The following is a 21,481-nucleotide window of genomic DNA, read 5'->3' as shown; positions in this document are numbered from 1 at the left end:
ACCCCATCTCAAATCCATGGCTCCTGCTGGCGCTACACAGTTGTCTCACTGCCATTGTATCCTTGGTGTTGTGGTGATGTGTTGGTTTCCAGCAACGAAATTCGAACTCTGGCAGGCGTTATTTTTAGTACGAGACTTTCCCTGGCGTGGTGACATTTCCCTGCTAGCTACACGGTTACCTATGTGCGGTACAGCTTACCTCTGCACCCAGTTATCGTGGCTTCGCGATCCCCTTATGTGACCTTGTGACCCACAAATCGCCACAGTGGCTGCTGCCGACTCGCAGCTATTAATGCTCCATGGTGCCTTCCAAACTAATAGTCGTTATTTTTGCTAAAGATTTATAATTTCTGCTTAGATGCTGGGTTTCGGTACTACAATACAAAGGGTAGTAACAGATGATTAAATCCTGTGATGTTTGTCAGAGGGCAAAAGTGTCAAATTCTAACAGTAGAGGACATGAATGCAATCACGCTGGACACTTTTTGTCCACTAGCAAAGACCCCAGGAAATTTCTCATATATTTTTTTGTAGCAGTGGAGCTTTTCTTGAAAGTTATTAAACTTTCCCTTAATAAAAGCGACACCAAGGCTGTGCACAACAAGATGGCTCTAGATTACTTTGTAAATGTGGCTAAGCCAGAGAGAGAGAGAGAGACCTGTCAAATAACAATACTCAATTGAAGAGACGGAAATCAAATAGAAGTAATACACATTTCCATGTATCATCCTTTGAGTAACTCAGCAGAACACTACGCGAGAGAGAAAGGATGACTTTGCCATGCATATTGCATGACAATCATTGATACTGGAGCAAAAACACGGTAGAATTTGAGAAGCTAATGAATACATTGAACCATGAAGGTGCTCCTTTTGCTCCATAAGAAATTTTGAGAGAGGTGAGGACCAACTGTTTAGTAGAATGATTATTAGAATTTCCTCTATGGAGTGAAACTAACGTTAATGACAAAAAGAAATTGCTTGGAGACAAGATGCAGAGATAAGCTGAAGCTAGGATTCACCATCATGACAAAAGATTAAAACTTCCTATGTTCAAAACTGATAATTTGGTTCGAGTGAAAAATCACAAGAAATCAAGTGAAATCGGACATGAAATCAGTAACATTAAATTCATTCGTCATGGACCATTTAACATTCTGTATGCACCATATGCAAATACAAATTATCTATAATATCCTATATCAGGGAAGCACTTACGCATAAGAAACACTGTAGATTTAACAATCTATAAGTCATTAGCTTCTCAGGACAATGCTCAGATGTGAAGAGTCTGAGGGAATGATAAAAAGATAAATGTATGTTAGCTTAAGTTAATATAAAATGGAGATTAATAATTTGTCATATTTATTATTTTGATCTATGCTTATGTACAAATAGGCGTTAAAAGGACATTCTGACACATTTTAGTTTAGTTATAGAAAAGAATCGTATCTAATTACATGTAAAAATCCAAATAGTGAGGTACTAAGAAAGCCTTTTCAAGTAAAAAAGTTTGTGATTGTGTTCACAACAAATCAGTCATGTAAACGAGGTGGAATAGTGGAATGAGTGTGCAAAGACTCATTTGATGCAAAAATAGGAAACTGTGTGTGAAAGGTTGGCAATGAACAATAAACGCTAGAGGGTACATTGTTGCTTGAAACTTTTGAACTTAAAATTTAAATTTGAAAATGTGTTATGTGTTTCTATATTTTTTGTGTGTAAAATTAAATGTGTTTAGTGACAGAAATGTTATGTTGAAATTAAGTAAAAGGTATTCTGCTCAAAATGAGGAATGACATTAATTTACACGTTGCTATTCTTATTTTTTTTGGAACAGTTCCACATCTTACTAATGAATAGATGTGTTTAACAATGTTTTTGAATGTATGTTGTGTACAAAAAAATCTTGTACACAGCAGAGATTGATGGAGCGGGAGTACAACGTGTATAAGCGGTCCCGCTGACAAATATAGAATGTGGAAAAGTATGGTAATCGGACGTAGTGTGCAAGTAGTGCGGTAGAATCTGCCTTCATTCAAGTGGACCATATGGTCTTGTGAAATCGGATGAATGTATTTGGAACACTCTGTATATCTCGCTCATTGCGAAACAGCACTCAAACTTCATCTCCTCAATGGAGCGGATGTACTGTTCATCGACCGATCCAGTAACAAGTGGTCTTTATCACACAGCTCTTAACGGTATTTAGACTACAGTGAATACGACAGAACTTTTTTATTTGTTTAGTAACTTTGTAACGCCCTCTTTGGAAAATTTTATGAATTACTGTGCTGGTAAACCTCTTACGTTATTTGATTTTCAAACAGGTGAGCAAAACTGAACGTACTCAGACATTTCTATCTTTACTTATTCTGATCAACACTAAACTGACACACAATATTTTTAGCGCAACGCAAACTGACTTTCAACAGTCCCTACAAAAGAATGGCCCTGAATAACAATAACCTATACCTTTCATGAATCACTTACCTCATAAAATTCTTCATTACTCGAATTACTACAATATCAGTTCATAGCATCCAGTCTTACAAATTTCTTTTTTCTGACGGACACACGTCCAGATCGTCTGCTCTCAAAATTCTGCCATCTGTCTCCCCACATCCACCACTGCTGGCAGCTATGCGCTATTTAGATCCAGGTGCCCAACAATACAATAGCGAATACTGCAACAATGACAAGTAGCCACAGACTGTACACAGCACAGTCAGTGATTTTCATACAGAGCTCTACGTGGCGTTACCAACATAAAAACCTAAACAGCCTTATTCCAACAATGCCAACCAGCCACAGACTGCACACAGCACAGTCTGTGTTTTTCATACAGAGCCCTACGTGGCGTTACCAACATAAAAACCTAAATAGCCTACTTACAGCTTTTGATTTCAAGACGAAAGGTGTGACAGTGTAAAGGAGTTAAAAGCCAGGGGAGAGAAGCAGCCAATGGCACCAGACTCACAGCGAAACGCAGCTCCCCGACTGGTGGCTCGGCATAGGGTATCCCACGGAAGGCGGTGTAGGTCGTGTTGTAGACGCTCTGGACGACGGTCCCCAGCAGCGTGCCCTGCTGCACGGTGACCTGCACGTCCTTGGCCTGCGGAAACAAAGTCACAAGATGCAGCGTTTTTGAGCGAGTGGAGAATATATTCGACGCCACCTTCGGTTTTTCAGCTCGACGCTTACGAGAAAAAAAAAAACTGTTTCTGTTAACACACTAACAGCAAGTCGACTGAATATTAATAAAATGAGGCATTTCTTAAAATTGTCAGCCTTTACAAGCTGCGACTCCTGCCTCACTGAAAAGGGCATTGTAGGTATACTAATGTTGTTTTTGTGGTCCTCAGTCCGAAGATTGGTTTGATCAGCTGTCCAAGCTACTCTATCCTGTGAAGGTTGAAAGGTCTCTGTGTACTGCATCACTATAAAAAAGACTTAAATTACCTAATTGTTCACATGCAAGCCCTAAATTAGATTTGAATTGAATATATTTTATGTTCCTAGATTTCGACCCTTGTCATTACCGTCTATGTGAAAGTGCATGCGAATGTATTTTTCGTGTTTCCATTGGTAGCTAGTAGTATGGAACTCGCTGTCTGCTGTGGTCAGTCTGGCCAACTTTGGGTGTTCAGTCGAAGAAAATAGGTTTGTGCCTTCTAAGTTGTCTTTAGCGACTGTGGGTAGGTTGGTACCGCAAGCAACTGTTTTGAGTAAATTAATTTCAGTGTTAATTTGATGAGAGTACTGACATCTTAGTGGTTACTATGCAACAAGTTAATAATTTCTTTAATTATTTGTAATTAATTTATTCCCGACTTCGTTCGGTGGCGACCCTAAATAATCAACTACAAAAGAAAACATCACAGCGGTTATTTCCATTAGCATTCGGGAGTGCAGTAGGTTTAAAAAGTCCCGCATCCCATTTCATATAACCCATTTAAAGTCTCTTAATCCCTGAATAACTACAGCAACCTTACATCCTTTTGAATTTTCTTACTGTATCCATCTCTTGGTCCACCGCTACGATTTTTATTCCCTACTCATATCAACCGATCCCTTCTTTTAATCAAATTGTGCCACAGGTATCTTGTCTCCCTAATTCTGTTCAGTACCTCCTCATTTATCACGCTATCTAGCCATATAATCTTCAGCATTTTTCAAAAGTTTCTATTCTCTTCTTACCTAAACTGTTTATCGTCCATGTTTTACTTTCACACATGGCTACGTTCCACACAAATGCTTTTAGAAAACACTTCCTAACACTTATGTCTAAATGCTATGTTAACAAATTTCTCTTTTTCAGAAACGGTTTTCTTGCTGTTGCCGGTCTACATTTTATATCCTCTTTGATTCGGCCATCGTCAGTTATTTTGCTGCCCAATGAGCAAAACTCATCTACTACTTTTAGTGTCTCGTTTCCTAATCTAATTCCCTCAGCATAGCCTGATTTAATGCGACTACGTTCTATTATACTTGTTTTACCGTTGTTGATATTCGTCTTGTATCCTTCTTTCAGGACATGGTTCATTCCTTTCATCTGCTCTTCTTAGTCCTTTCTCTGACAGAAATACAATGTCATCGACATACTTCAAAGTTTTATTTATTCTTCCTGAACTATAATTTCAACTCCAAATTTTTATTTGGTTTCCTTTACTGTTTGTTCAATGTCGAGACTAAGTAATATTGGGGATACGCTACAACCTGTATCACTCAGTTCTCAACCAGTGTTTCCCTCTCAAGACTTACAAATGCGGTCTGGTTTCTGTACAAGCTGTAAAAAGCCTTTCGTTACCTGCGATTTGCCCCTGCTACCTTCAGAATTTCAGAGAGCGTGTTTCAGTCATTTAAAAAAGCTTTCTCCAAATGTACAAAAATTATAAATGAAGGTTTGCCTCTCCTTAGCCTATTTTCTAAGAGAATTCCTAGGGTCAGTTTTTCCATTCTTCTGTAAAGAATTCGTGTTAGTATCTTACAACCATGACTTACCTGGTAAATTTCATTCTTGTTAGTTTTCTGTACCACGAACGAATGACTTTGCAAAGGCTAGTCCATCTTGGCATACCAGCTGAAGAAGCTGTGTCTAGAATGTTGGGGAGGAAACTAATTATGCCTAGTGATATGAAAGCTGAACTTGTACATTATTTGCTGATAATGGAACAAATGTTTTATGGGCTAACAAGAAATGATGTTAGACATTTGGCTTATCAGTTGTGCAACAGAAATGGAGTAGATCATCCTTTCACTGGTGGCAGAGTCGCTAGGAGGACATGGTTTGACCATTTTATAAATCGTCATAAAGATTTGTTGTCAATTCTCACAGCTACGCCATTCTCCAGAGCTAATACTTTCAATAAAGATGTAGTAAACAATTTTTTTGATATTCTTGAAGGTGAATACAAAAAAAAAGAAGTTTGTTCCTGATCCCATTTTCAATGTGGATGAGACGAGTTTATCTGTTATCCAGAGTAAAGTGCCTAAAGTCGTGGGTCTCGAAGATAAGCGGCAGGTTATGCTACTGAACCCATTTTCAGCTTGGATTAGACGGGTTTATCTGTCGTCCAGAGTAAAGTGTCTGAAGTCGTGGGTCTCAAAAGTAAGTGACAGGTTGGTGCTTTGAGTGCTTCCAAAAAGGCATCCGTTGTTACAATTGTTTGTTGCATGAGCACTGGTAGGGCGTTTGATCCAACAATGCTAATTTTCCCAGGAAAAATATGTGTGACCTTTTGATGAAAGGTGCTCCGCCGGGATCCATAGGATGATGCCACCCATATGATTGGAAAAAAGGGTGTCTGTTTACGGAATGGGTGGATCACTTTATCAAATATGTCAAGCCTGTGGAAGAAAGCCCACTTCTTATCTTGGATGGGCATAACACATATATCAAGAATATTAATGCCAAGGATCCGGCAAGAAGGAACCATCAGACAGTTATAAGTCTACTACCCCACAAGTTACACAAAATGCAACCATTGGAGAAGTCCTTCATGTCCCCTCTCAAGTTTCACTATAGTGAGAATGTTAGACAGTGGATGCTCCATAATGATAAACCACTTGGCCCTTATGAGATAGCTGAACTGTTTGGAAAAGCATGCATATGCAATCGAAGCGTTTTCACAGGTGTCGACTTTGGGGTCTCAGAATGGAAGAGTTGGATGTTAATTTCCTCCAGACGTATAATGGAAGGAAGAATTCTAAAACAAACCAACTTCGCTGCCTCAAGAAAACCAGTCTGATAATGCAGAAGGCTCCCCACAGAACACACGTGAGGCCAATACTGGTCCACACAAGGCTCACACTAGCGACCAGAGCCACCACACACCATGCACCAAAGACCTAGCAGAAACTGATCCTAGCAGTGCATCCCACTTTGCGATAGGAAATCTTATGATATCACCCAAAGATATTTTGACTGTTCCAAAAACAACAAAAAAAGGACTTAAGCCAGGTAAGGTAAACTGTATATACAGCATTACTCTATAAAATATATTTGGAAGAATCTAAATAAAGCATGAAGAAATGGAAGCTGATAAAAAAAGGAAAATGAAAATAAAGGAGGAAAAGAAGTGGACAAAAAAAGGTGGATAGAAAGTAATGCTACAAATGATATACAAAGAACATGTAACGTGGGTCAGGTGTTGAGAAAAGAAAGAAATAAAGAATAAAAAGCAAAATGCTATCAGTGAAGCGGAAATTGATCATTGACCTACAATCTCATCATCCGAGAGCTCAGAGGAGGAATCGATAGACTCTAAGAAATCAGTTCTAGAGCCATGTATTGGTGTTGAAGAGCCTGGAGATGAAGATGCTACGTGCCTTTTTTGTGAGGGGTTATATTCAAAAGACACTGAAGGAAAGCTATGGATCATGTGCCTAATGTGCAAGATGTGGGCGCACAACGAGTGTGCTAGACAGAACATTATGTTTGTGATTTCTTCCAACCCTAAATGAATAACTTATGACTATCATGTCCTAGTATAAAGGGTTAGCTATTTTATAATTACTCTATAAAAATTTAAAGGAAATAATATTGACGTTTTTTGTTTTTATAGGGTAGCCCATAGTACCACCACATTTTCATTTTTTCACAGTACATCAATTTTCTAAAAATGATTTCCTATTAAAGCTGCATATTGATTTAAATTATAAAATATGTATTTGGCTTTCTTATAACACCATAAAGGATATTTTTTGAGGTTTTCCGCAAATTTCAGTTACGGTTTTGGAATTTATGGTTTAAAAATAAAGTGGTAGCCCATAATACTACCTTCGCTTCCAATAAAATGAAAATGGAACGAGAACAGACATAAAGGAACGAAAAGAAGTAAATGAAGACAGTATTTCAATAAAATAAACAAAAGATAGCATAATTTGTAGTGGGAAGGCAGTGATCGTCGCTAGAGTGCGCACTGTACATGTAGTTGGTGTTACTCATTCTTGGCTACAGTTTTTGTTGTAGCATTCAAGGTAGCGGACGTAGATACAGGGAGTGGCCCAGTGCTCCGTGTGTCGTGTGTTCAGAAACCTCTATATATGATGGCGCCACCGTTTATCTCTGCAAGCCATCGACAGTGCACAATAACACTCCTCATTTGGAACTCAAATGCCAGGAAATAAGTTCTTCAAAGAGTTCGAAATAAAAGTTTTGGTTGGAAACACTTTGCTCGTTACTTGCATGGCCATTTTAATTCGTGTTACATTTACATTTTATGACTTGTTGCAGTGCTTCAGAATGGTAGGTATATTGAGTTTTTGTTATAGCTTCTGTCATTTGTTTTTAATCTCTTAATCTACTAGGTAATAATGTACTTTCTTTTACTATTATTGTAGAGCCTGAAGATGGCTATTGCATATCCGAAACCGCTAATTTTATTCAAAAAGCTGTTCTATCAAGACATTTGAGTAAAACGTTTGTATTATTGTGCTTTGCACGCTACCTGCTAGGTGTGAGGAGAACTAGTTGGTAGCTCTACCTTTTATTCGTAGTGACGGTAGTTTATTTCGTAGAGTTTTGTGGTCATCAGTAAGAAAAGCTTCAGAAAGATCTAAAAATGTGTCTGTGACATACTCAAGAATAGCAAGTACCACTTTTTCAAATGTTACCCTAAAGCCAGTTTTTGGGTAATAAATCTATCGTACATTATATATATTAATGACGTTCTCTAGCACGACTAAATTCTACCATTATAGGCACTAAGTATATTTTGTACGTGAAGGAAATCAGTGTATACTACTCACCATCTTGCTAATCCAAAGGAAGTGCATCTAAAACAATCAGCATAACTAATACGAGTAGAAAAGTCGCGGTTGCTCACTTGTGTTTTTAATTCCAACTGTTATCAACCAAGATTTTCTACCTTCCGTTTCTCATGTGATTTTGGATGGAGACGTTGAGAAACCCCATGAAAGCTGTTGCATAATTCTAAAAGCGCATATTCTTCAACTAAGAGACCTTCCATTTTCCCTAAAACTGAAGACCCGGCTCAGATTTTCGTCACCATTCACATATTTTACAAATTCCTCTCCTCATACTGTATATTCTGTTTTCTTAAGCTGTGTTTGTCAACGGGATATGCAAACTCGCCCAGTTTGTGCTGGTTAAAATCCATCGTCAAGAGGAAATTTGACAATGAATTCCTCCTAGCTACTTACTCCCGCTTTTCTGTTGATGGTAACATCAATACCGGTTCCATAATCAAATAAAGCTGTTACCATACAAAACGTCTGACCAGAAATTCTGCCATACTTCCGTTTCACTTCAATAATCTTGCTACTTTTAATTTATATTCTCCAGTTTCTCGTCTCACACCAGCGTCATATACACAGGTTCCGAGAATCTGAACGATATCTGTAAGCGTCCTCTTGGTAACTCGCTCCTGGACAATGTTCACTCGGAAACCCAAGAGTGGGGCTTGTCTAGTTTCGATATGTACATATGTATGCAAAGAAAGTAATATCAAAAAAATATTTCATAGAAGTTGAATGTCTTGCAGAAATATCCCTAACGTCTTTAATACAGTGAATTTAATATTTCTCCATCATCGTGCTGTTGTTCATTATTGCTTCTTCTGTCTGTAGGAATTTCCGAGGCTTTTAGCATCAGAGGGGGTAATGGACCTCGCATCTTTTCCTACCTGGTGATGATCCTTTGAATAAATATTGATTCATTCCACTACAGCTAATGAAGTTAATCTGTGAAGTGAGACTTGCTCACTAAAGTGCTGCTTCGGTTTTATGAAAGAGGCTGATTGCTGGAAGTTATTCTGAAAGTCATTTTAGCGAGATGGTATCAAATACGCAGCATATTATAAGATCTACCATCAAGTTTCTCAAACACTTGTCGTCTGTCGTGAACCAAGACATAAATATTTTATGCAATCATAAACAAGGACACCAAGAACTACTTTTGTTGCATTTTTTATTATTTAGTGAAAGTTTCACAGTTATTGGCTTTACAATATTTTCATAGCAGCTGATAGCAATAATTAACAAACTGGAAGTGTTCGTGACTGAGATTTGAGTACAGAACAGCAGTTAACTCGAAAGCAAAGTGCCATTTTTCCTTTTCTCATACCAAAATTTTCTATGATAGAGTTAGCAAGCAGAAAGGAATACTCTACGGAAATCTAAATTACTGCACGTACATGTTGTCTTTGGCTAGCAGATAACTGACATGCAAATGAAAAATTTGCGAAAAATAAGCGCTCTAAACTGAAACCCTACAAATGCACTGAACCTCTATCTGCTACTCAACTTTTCTCTACAAGGCAGTGGCGTGATCCACAACACTGCATGAAATTAAGAAGAAAGAAAGGAAAGACTGAGGTTTAAGATCCAGTCGATGACGAGGTCATTAGAGATAGAGCACACGCTGGGAATGTTTTTAAGGATGGGGAAAGGAAATCAGCAGTGCCCTTTCACAGGAACCATTCTGGCCTTGCTTGTAGCGATTTTAGGAAATCACTGAAGACGTAAATCTGGATGGTCGGACGCCGATTTGAACGGTCATCCTTTCGAAGGCGAGTAAAGTGTGCTAACGAAAATATCAGGTATGAAGGAAATACATTTTACGTGAATGAGGAAATTATTAAGTGTAGAAATAAACAGGTAGAACACATGACACGAATTAGGAGAACATGAATAGTGATCATACTGCTGATCTATTATGACCAACAACTGAAGTAAAGATGACTGGACTAGGTTGTTTGACTGGGGAATAAACCAGCAATGACTGAAACTTCAAGTTCTCACAGTTTCCCCTCTTTGCTTTCGAGACCAGTTAAAGTTTTGGCACCTCCCTTAAATCGTGTTCAGATAGAGCGGTTGCTGGATACTTGTAACATGGTACTCGAGTTGGTTTTAAGAGCTTTCCGTCATTCTCAAGAACGTACCAGGACGTGAGCTGTTAAGAGCTCCACCCCTCGCTGGCTTCACCCTTGGACAGTGCCGCTAAATACTCATCAGTCAGCAACACAGCCCGAATCCGGCAACAGCATATAACAAAATGACTACGAGCACGGGTTGTTCAGAGACTATCGTTTGTTTGGTGCGAATTCATCTCTCCATTATCCATGACATGTTTGATACTTTGTAAACAAATAGCTGAAATATATCATTTAATGATATTAATAAATAAATCTTCCAAAATATCAATTGTTTACGTCACTTTCAAAAATGTAATCATATGCTGTTAACATTACGAGATTAAAAGTAGTTGCACCTTGTGCCAACCGATGCCACCATCTCAGATCTTCTTAAATATTTTCAGTCACAACAGTAACCATTTCTACTCCAAGATTTCTAACACAACACAGAGGGCATATACATTTTATACGAAATCTTTGGACATGTCTACATAGAATGGGGTGAAACGTGATTTTGTGGTGCTAATTTCGTTGTATTAACCGTACATTCTACAACTTCAAACTACTATATTATTCTCTGTGGAACAGAGATATTTACTGTATTTACTGCGTTACTGAATGGGTTTCAAACAATGCAAGCTGGAACAATATCGCATATACAGAGAGGTGAGAGAAGCCATGGGATACCTCCTGTATCGTGTCGGACCTCTTTTTGGTCGGCTCATTGCAGAAACTCGACATGGCATGAATTCAGCAAGCTGTTCCAATTATCGTGCAGAAATATTGAGCCGTGCTGCCAGTAAAGCCGTCCATAATTGCGAAATTGTTGCCGGTGCAGGATTTTGTGCAGGAACTAGTAAGGTCTAGTAAGGTCATCCGAAGACCAGTATCAGCTGCAAAGCGATTTAGAAAAGATTGCTGTATGGTGTGTCAGGTGGCAGTTGACGCTAAATAACGAAAAGTGTGAGGTGATCCACATGAGTTCCAAAAGAACTCCGTTGGAATTCGATTACTCGATAAATAGTACAATTCTCAAGGCTGTCAATTCAACTAAGTACCTGGGTGTTAAAATTACGAACAACTTCAGTTGGAAGGACCACATAGATAATATTGTCGGGAAGGCGAGCCAAAGGTTGCGTTTCATTGGCAGGACACTTAGCAGATGCAACAAGTCCACTAAAGAGACAGCTTACACTACACTCGTTCGTCCTCTGTTAGAATATTGTTGCGCGGTGTGGGATCCTTACCAGGTGGGATTGACGGAGGACATCGAAAGGGTGCAAAAAAGGGCAGCTCGTTTTGTATTATCGCGTTATAGGGGAGAGAGTGTGGCAGATATGATACACGAGTTGGGATGGAAGTCATTACATCATAGACGTTTTTCGTCGCGGCGAGACCTTTTTACGAAATTTCAGTCACCAACTTTCTCTTCCGAATGCGAAAATATTTTGTTGAGCCCAACCTACATAGGTAGGTTTAGGTGTTCGTTTTTCCCGCTCGCTGTTTGGGAGTGGAATAGTTGAGAGATAGTATGATTGTGGTTCGATGAACCCTCTGCCAAGCACTTAAATGTGAATTGCAGAGTAGTCATGTAGACGTAGATGTAGATGTAGATAGATGAACTGTACTCTCGATTATGTCCCATAAATGTTCGATGGGAGTCATGTCGGGCGATCTGGGTGGCCAACTTATTAGCTCGAACTGTCCAGAATTTTCTTCAAACAAATTGCAAACAACTGTGTCCCGGTGTCATGGCTTATTGTCATCCATAAAAATTTCATCGTTGAATGGCTTCAAAGGAACTCCAAGTAACCGAACATAACCATTTCCTGTCAATGATCGATTCAGGAGGAACATAAGACACAGTCCATTTCGTGTAAACACAGCCCACACCATTATGGATCCAACGGCAGGTTGCGCAGTGCCTTGTTGACAACTTGGCGCCATGGCTTTATGGGGGCTGCCCCACACTCGAACACTACCAACTGCAATCGGGACCCTTCTGACCAGGCCTCGGTTTTCCAGCCATCTAGCGTCCAACCGTTATGGTCATGAGCTCAGGAGAGGCGCTGCAAGCGATATCGTGCTTTCGGCAAAGGCACTCGCATCCCACAGCTCGTTAACACCAAAGTTCGCCGCACTGCCCTAACGGACATGTTCGTCGTACGTCCCACATCGGTTTCTGCTGTTGTTTCACGTAGTGCTTCTTATCTATTAGCACTACAATTATATGAGTACGCCGCTGCTCTCGGTCGTTAAGTGAAGGCCGTCGGCCACTGCGTTCTCTGAGGTGAGAGGTAATGCCTGAAATTCGGTATTGTCTGAGCACTCTTGACATGCGGATCTCAGAATATTGAATTCCCTAACGATTCCCGAAACGGAATAACCCATGCGTCTAGCTGCAACTACCATTCCGGGTTCAAAGTCTTTTTATTCCCGCCGTGCGGTCACAATCAAGTCGGAAGCATTTTCACATGAATCACCTAAGTACAAATGACGGCTCCGCCAACGCCTTGACCATTTTTACCTTGTGCACGCGATACTACCGCCATTTGTACGTCCGCATTTCGCTAAACCATGACCTTCGTCACCTCAGTGTGTATTGTTTTGGGCCTGTAGTGTACAAGCTCCTGCATACAATTTCTGCCTGTCGCTGTTGTAATACCGTGCAATTTCCATTACTGCTCATTGTTCAGAGTTTAAGCATTCACTGTTTAGTGTGTGCCAAGCAAGGAAAACGCGGACAGGAGTTGGGAGGAGGGGCAGCGCCGTCATTTGCTCTTACCTTGAAAGAAATTACAGTTATCATAGGGATCCGAACTAACCTCCTGTGTCGACGTACAGACAGTTCTGCCAAATGGGTATCGGTTGGAAAGAGTGGATATTGACTAGCAAGTGAGCCGACACGCTATTGTTGTTAAATCTTGAAACTATATCCCTGTTCCACGCTATTCTTCGGGCAGCTGAAAATGCCAGATGGCTCTGGGTTCTGTAAGCTTCTATTATCGGTTGTCTTCAATTCAAGACGTTATCAGTAATTGCCAAACATTGCCAAACATGTGAATAATGAAAGTGTGTACATGAACGTATTATGCACAACTCTGACAGAAACTGTACTCTCTCACTGAAGTGCTTTGTAAATAGTAGGTATCCTTTATAGAGTGGTAGCATTAATATGTTTTGTGATTAATAGACACTGTTTTTCAATAGTTTTGAATGTTATTTTGTAAGAAACTGTACTTTGGTCCCACCACCCCTTCTCTTTATCCTTCCATGAAAGTTACACGTGTTGCGCTCTCCTCCCCAAAGTTCGGATTCTGCGTACTTCCTTGACTTAGGGTTGATACCTAACCTACCTTCAGAACTTCTCTTAAATATTTTGCATGTCGGTTGATTCGCGATGTTCAGTGGACAGTGGCTTCTGAGTGAAACAATTTTCGTTATAGATCATTTTTCTATTGTCTTAGGCGATGAAACCAACACTCTCGGTTTTGCATGGTATTGTTGCAAGACAATGAGGACTACACAAATGTTTGCCACCAAACATATATCAGACGTAGCACTTTCCATTTCTCCAGGCCTTGTAGTACATCTGGCGCTGATATAGTGAATAAGAAACTAAACACCCACACAAATAGCAATTTCTAAAAATAGTCAAGTCCTACGGCCAAATTGAGTTTTTTTCTGCTCCTGTCTCGTTAGTACCATCGCTTAAAAATAACATAACCAGACTCAGAGCAGTGCAAGGTTTCGTTATGAAAATCCATGGTAAACAGAGAACCATTTCCCGTAGATGTACTAAAAACTCAGGCTGATCACTATCCTATCTAGGGGCTGATTTGTATCTCTTACGTCTGTTACGCAATAAATGATTTAATAGCACGGATCGTACAATTAAACCACTACAAACTCTGTTAATGAAGCACGTGATTTTACTCCTGTTTAAATTCATATTTACTTATAAACAGGTTAAGAAAATTATAGGATAAATGCGGGAGAGGCGCCGCATGCAGTATAGATTGCGCAGCCATCGTAGTTTCGGAAAATACCGTCGCAGTGTGAATCTATTGGCGCTGCAGTTGCTCTATGGCCGCCAGACCAGAATAAGTGTCTACATTTCGATCGAGTGAGTTTTCCATAAACTTTGGGGGGGGGGGGGGAGGGGGGAGGGACAACCGAGGTAAGTTTGCAACTATCCCTTCAAAATCTTTTCAGAGTCAAAAAATGGTTCAAATGGCACTGAGCACTATGGGACTTAACTCCTGAGGTCATCAGTCCCCTAGAACTTAGAACTACTTAAACCTAACTAACCTAAGGACATCTCACACACCCATGCCCGAGGCAGGATTCGAACCTGCGGCCTTTGTCATCCTAAACTTTCAGATTTTGTTATATAAGTGAAAATTATATATATTACTCTGTTGTGACGGCATAAAAATTTGTAAATTCCTTTGATGCAATTCCTTGTATAAAAGAACCGGTCATTTCTAAGTATGAAATCGATCTGAAAGATCTCAAAATATTGGTCATGTAAGAATGAACTATTAGTTATTCTGTTGTTAGGAACCTAAATTTAACTACGAAATATAAGCATAAGAGTGTTGAAACCTTCCCGTCTAATATTGGATGAACGTTTGCTTGCTGACTGAACGCTGCGTCTCTTAAAATATTTTAACTGCTGCTCTGTCAAGACTACCTGCTGATTATTACGACGAAACATAAAATGTGTTGTCGCCGTGGCCCTCAGTCGTTACCTGAAATTATTAAGACTGATTCTTACCTTTAATTATTTATACTGGATCGCCATCTGACTGCTACAGCAAACTGTGGAATGAATATACTTACTTCTCTTTAACATAATTATAAGCTGCTGGTGGAGTTTCATAATACTTTGTGACTGGAATTCTTTAAGTTGAAGTTAATTTAGATTTGATAAAAGCTGAAGCTCAGTTTAGACTTTTCTTTTCAGATAACAATAAATTCCGTAAAGCATTTACGTGAATGATTTTGGGATAGAAAATTCTTAATGCATTTAATCTGGTAGAAGTTAACTATATTCTGAGAACGATCTTGACAAACAATTACAAGGGGTATAGTTCTTTACAAAAATTCTTAAAAACTAGCATTGCGCTACATATAGCGAGTGGCTGGCGAGCACACCGCTTATTTCAAAGTGTTAATTCATACCTCGCTTACAGCGACCTCCTCTCATGTCTCGCTAGCTACGACTGCCTCGTCTCACATCTTACTCGCAACTGCTCGCTTCCAACGCTCAATGCTACAAAAGTGCGGTCTCGCCGCCAACAATGGTTTTTGGTGCAGACAATCCCTGCTACCATTACAGATGTATTACTGCGCGCTGTTTCCCGCTCTTTCTCAAAATGTATCTATGCGCGGTTTCCCGCTCTTTCTCAATAATACACAATGCAATTTAATTAACAAAACAATTTAAATAAGAAACAGTTCAGATAATTACATGCTAAAACAGTTTAAATACGCCTATTACATAATTACATATGCCGCTACTCGGCTTTCTTAAAATTTTACTACGTTGTTGAGTCATATGGACTCAACATAAGTATAAAATTTGATTATAGAAAATAGTTTGAACAAAGTGTATACACAAATGCTGTCATACGAAATGATTTGTCTATCTCTAATAAAGAGAATATGTAAATAGAAAGGGTTTTAGTAGGAATTGTACATCAAGTAAAATTTGGTTCCCTTAAATTTAACAACAAGAATAAGAGTAAATGTGAAAATCAATATACAGATCATATGAAGCAATTGAAAGTTTACATTATGAAACATTTAATTCAAATTGGCATCTCTTAGTACCACAATTAAGGAAGGTACAAAAGGAATTGGATAGCATGGTCAAAGCACTGGCAACTGTCTGTGAATGCACTCAAAAGTCTGTTCCTTTCCCTCACATAGCACAACACCAGGTTTCGCCATGTGGTTCCATCATCGCCTTGCTCCATAGTTTTAGTGTACCCAAACACTAAGTACGTCGTCGAATAGCCTGAGTTGCCGCAGCCACATCAGGATTAAGTTCCATCTCCAATGGTCCATTAAGGTTGGTGGTGTGCATCTTGGTATGCAAACACCTATTGTCGTACATCATACTGTGGTGTGTATCTAGGTATGCAGGCACCAATTGACATACATCGGGCTGTGGTGTGCATCTAGGTATGCAAACACCTCGTCGAGAACATCATTGGTTGAAGTCACGTGTTTCACAATTCACTGATTCTGTGCTCAATAACCATGGGGATGCACAGGAATTAAGGTACGGGTAAAATTGTTTTGGCACTGGGTTCACGGACATTGTTGGTACCATAATTTGACTACCAAATAATTTTCCCTATGACAAAATATGTTGTGTCGTAATTTGTAACAATATGTAGTTTTAATTTAAGAATTCTTCCAGAAAATTATTCCCATATATAAAAGACATAAAAGTTCCTACTTATTCAGTATTTGATAGTATACAGATTTGTTATAGACAAGTACATTATTACTTATTCTGTATTTACATATCTTAGTTTCTTACATCATTAATTATAAATTTTGTTGACAATGCATTTCTTGACTTACTGTCCTAAAATTTTATCTTCCATTCAGGGGTGTAGTCGTCAGTTATGAGTCGTCAAATGTCAGGTCATAATATACAATAAAATTACTGTTATAAAATTATTTAAAGTATTCTTTTACAGCTGAAAATTAAGGTAAACATTATTCTGGTTAGACATTGTAATGTGTGGTCCCCATCCATAGTGTTGCAATGTGTCACATGCTAGCAAAATTATTTCTTAACATTATACATTTCTTATATACTAACATAACATACACATTCTTCTTCTGCATCTGTGTCAACTCTCTGCATAACCTGTTATAAACATTCAGCATTAATTAACGTCAGCACACGGCATGACTTATTATAAAACATTCAGTATTAATTATCGTCAGTGCACGGCATGACTTCAATAAACATCTTCTGGTACTTCTCGTCCGCTCCTGGCATGACCTATAAAACACTTTATCATAATATTAACTGCTGCAAAATCACGTCAGCTCCCGGCATGACCTATAAAATTTCTGTAATGACAATTAGCGTCAGCTATCTGCGTGACCTAAAGATTCACATCCTTATTCTAACTAAAACTACGTTTCATTTTGATGACGTGTGACAACAATGCTGCATTCTGGAATAAAGAGTACATGTTAATGTTACCACTAAAATAATTGATTAATGAACGATCTATATTATCAGTTTAGCTATTGCAAAAATCGACATTTTCTTAAGTAATTATGTCACGTTATAAAAAAAATTTCTTTCATTTATGAGCTCTCAGTGCACAAATTCATACGTCGTGTCGTTGTCTGCATGTTCTCTTTAAGTTAGGAAATGTTTCTCGTGTTTTTATTTGTCTTGGCTGGCGTAGCATCATTAAGTACTGCTGTGTTCTTTAAGGTACGGTGAAATATTAGCGGCCCGCTGCGTGTCGCGGCTTTGTTTGTTACTGAAGCGCGCTGAAACTACCATTGTTGCATACTTACGTGTCACGCCGTCCTTTCGTCAGCTGAAATGCAAAAATTTAAGTCAAGAAATGTTTCACGTTGGACACATGATGATTCCCTAATGATTTCTTCTTACGTAGCGTTTCCACATGCACTACATTAGCGTGTGGAATATTACGAACTCTGTAAGGGCCTGCATACAGAAGTTCGAATTTACGGCATCTGTGCTTACCTTTGTTGGAAAGAAAATGAGTGCGAATCAGTACTTTGTCGCCAATCTCGTACTTCTGTAGTCGACTTACCTGCTTCTGTTGTTTCTTCCGCCGATCTGCAGCTCTTTTAGTGTTTGCTAATGCTGTGTCTATTATTTCACAATGTCGAAGCCTACGCGTCTTAGGAAAAGTAATTAGTTCGGTAATTTTGTTCGGTGGGTCTTTATTTGTCAGTATTACGGTTGGTGATAGCATCGTAGATTCATTGGGTATTGCATTTATCACTTCTTGAAACTGTAAAATATATTTATCCCATGTTGTATGTCTTTTATGACAATAAATTCTGCATAACTTCCCGATCTCTTTCATTATTCTTTCTGATGGGTTGGAAGAACTGCGATATCTTGATATGTAAATAGGTGTTATGTTCTTACTTTCTAACATTTTCTTCCATACGTCTGACCTAAACTGCGGACCGTTATCCGAAATAACCTTCTGTACACGTCCTACTACTGATAGAAAATCTCTTACAAACGCTCTTGATACTGTTCTTGCTGTTGCTTTCCTTAGTGGAGAAAATGTTACAAATTTGGATGTTAGTTCTACAGCTACAAAAATATAACTATAACCATTATTTGTTCTGGGGATTGGACCGAAAAGATCCACTGCTGCCATGTGTCTTAACTTAACCGGTATGATGGGATACAATGGTGGAATGTGTGACACTGTTGATGATTTAGCTTTTTGACATATCTTGCATGATGCTATTACTTTTCTTATGTGTTTTTCCATGTTATTAAAGTGGCAATTTTGTCGCAGAATCAGAAAGCATTTCCTCGCTCCGTAGTGTCCATAACTTAGCGGGAAACAGCGCGCAGTAATACATCTGTAATGGTAGCAGGGATTGTCTGCACCAAAAACCATTGTTGGCGGCGAGACCGCACTTTTGTAGCATTGAGCGTTGGAAGCGAGCAGTTGCGAGTAAGATGTGAGACGAGGCAGTCGTAGCTAGCGAGACATGAGAGGAGGTCGCTGTAAGCGAGGTATGAATTAACACTTTGAAATAAGCGGTGTGCTCGCCAGCCACTCGCTATATGTAGCGCAATGCTAGTTTTTAAGAATTTTTGTAAAGAACTATGCCCCTTGTAATTGTTTGTCAAGATCGTTCTCAGAATATAGTTATGTAATTTTGATGGAAAATTAGGTATGTAGCGCAACGCTACTTTTTAAGAATTTTTGTAAAGAACTATACCCCTTGTAATTGTTTGTCAAGATCGTTCTCAGAATATAGTTAACTTCTACCAGATTAAATGCATTAAGAATTTTCTATCCCAAAATCATTCACGTAAATGCTTTACGGAATTTATTGTTATCTGAAAAGAAAAGTCTAAACTGAGCTTCAGCTTTTATCAAATCTAAATTAACTTCAACTTAAAGAATTCCAGTCACAAAGTATTATGAAACTCCACCAGCAGCTTATAATTATGTTAAAGAGAAGTAAGTATATTCATTCCACAGTTTGCTGTAGCAGTCAGATGGCGATCCAGTATAAATAATTAAAGGTAAGAATCAGTCTTAATAATTTCAGGTAACGACTGAGGGCCACGGCGACAACACATTTTATGTTTCGTCGTAATAATCAGCAGGTAGTCTTGACAGAGCTGCAGTTAAAAGATTTTAAGAGACGCAGCGTTCAGTCAGCAAGCAAACGTTCATCCAATATTAGACGGGAAGGTTTCAGTGTGCCGAGATTACCGAATTTCAGGCATTATCTCTCACTACAGACAACGCAGTGGTCGAAGGCCTTCGCTTACGACCGAGAGCGTTTGCGTAGTCAGTGCTAACAAACTAGCAGTGCATATGGCTTACCGTTACCATAGTTATTGGAAGGATAGTCAAAGTTTGATGTTATTCATCAGCCAGAAAAGTTACGTGAACCGTAAACAGCAGCGGCTTTGCTTTGCTGCATGTGAAACGATCAGAGAACGTTGTTTCCATGTTTTCAGTCGAAACTTTGTGCTAAAACGTCTGTGCTAAATAGTCAAATATTTCCAAACGTTTGAGTAGTTGTAGTAACAGCAAGTTCTGTTTTGATTCTACTGCTGCCATCATGGCTATCAGGGTCATGAATTTATAAGGTACAGGGCGTCTCTCCCCTAGAGATCGGGATGCATGCCGCAGTAAAATCCGGTATATCTGCCGCATACTTTTTCCTTAGGGATATTTGCGAAAAAATCAAATAACAGTGTTAAATAAGTGACAATATTTCTGTTTTGCTTGTATTTTCGTTCAAATGGCTTAGCATGCATTTTTAGTGTGTTCACGCAGTCTCATGAAGATCCGTGCACAATATTATTCATTATTCACGAATATATATATATATATATATATATATATATATATATATATATATATATATATATATATATATATATATATCGCCCAATTACTTAAAATTTATTCACAGAATGTTAACGAAATAAGTGTATATATACAGGTCTTGTCTTAAAAACACTGTAATTTTGCCGTTTTTTAGGATGTGGCATATCACCCCTAGCATAAAGAATAGACTCTGCAATATAGAGATGTTTTCATGGTCAAATGTTATGTTTAAATCTTAAATTGAAAAAAAATAAAAAATGTATCTTATGGAGAACCGGTGTGTTCCGTTCTACAAAAAAAATTCTTACTAAAAGTTCGCCACGCGACTTCCCATATGCGATTTTGAAAATGTGCGCCATATCTCCCGGATTTACCCTATGGAAGGTCATCGTTTGTGTTTGAATATTCGCATAACCATAAAATACACAGTGATATGAAAACGTATCTGTATTTTTAGTTTAACCTCCTGTATAGAGAGGAATCGTCTATTACCTTGGCATAGACAACGAGGTGAAGAAGCAGGACGGACCCAAGGCTGATGCAGCGGAGACCCATAGTGAACTTGTTCCCGTCGAAACAGCAACACTGTTCTATTCTTCACAAGTCGAAAACTGCGATGCGACTGCGCTCATGTAAAGTCAGATGTTAGGTGAAGGCCAACTGAAGTTGTTAAGTACCCGTGATTGTTTCTGCTGTCGTTATAAAACGAATACTTCACTCAGGCCGTACTTGTGATTAGATAGCAGAATTATTTTTTTGATAGAAAACATGTACTCAAGTTATCCTTATGTGATAACTAGATATCTCAAGATCAGAATCTATATCAAAGTACTTTCGAAAAGATGATTAATCGCGCTACCTGATAGCCATTTAAAATTCGTTGAAACCTACATTACCCACCAAGCAATTTGCTTCACACTACAGAATTGAAATTATAAAAGCAAAGGATTATAAGAATAATTTTTGGACATTTTCTGCTGTATCT

At 38.7% G+C, this 21,481-nt stretch overlaps 1 protein-coding gene across 1 annotated transcript in view; it reads right to left on the bottom strand.

The window, feature by feature from the left end:
* LOC126354067 (juvenile hormone esterase-like) overlaps positions 1-21,171 on the bottom strand; it is a 113,332-nt gene extending 92,161 nt beyond the window's left edge. Inside the window, exons 1-2 of the mRNA XM_050003441.1 lie at positions 20,989-21,171; positions 2,980-3,114 (exon numbers count right to left, since the gene is read on the bottom strand). Coding sequence (XP_049859398.1) covers positions 2,980-3,114; positions 20,989-21,051 — 198 coding nt within the window. The 5' untranslated portion in view covers positions 21,052-21,171. The remainder of the gene's footprint in view (positions 1-2,979; positions 3,115-20,988) is intronic.
* Positions 21,172-21,481: the final 310 nt, after the last annotated feature.

This window comes from Schistocerca gregaria, chromosome 3 (assembly GCF_023897955.1).
Source record: "Schistocerca gregaria isolate iqSchGreg1 chromosome 3, iqSchGreg1.2, whole genome shotgun sequence".
In the NCBI taxonomy this organism is placed as follows: domain Eukaryota; kingdom Metazoa; phylum Arthropoda; class Insecta; order Orthoptera; family Acrididae; genus Schistocerca; species Schistocerca gregaria.
Note: the sequence above shows the minus strand (reverse complement) of the source record. Positions and strands in the feature narration are given on the sequence as shown.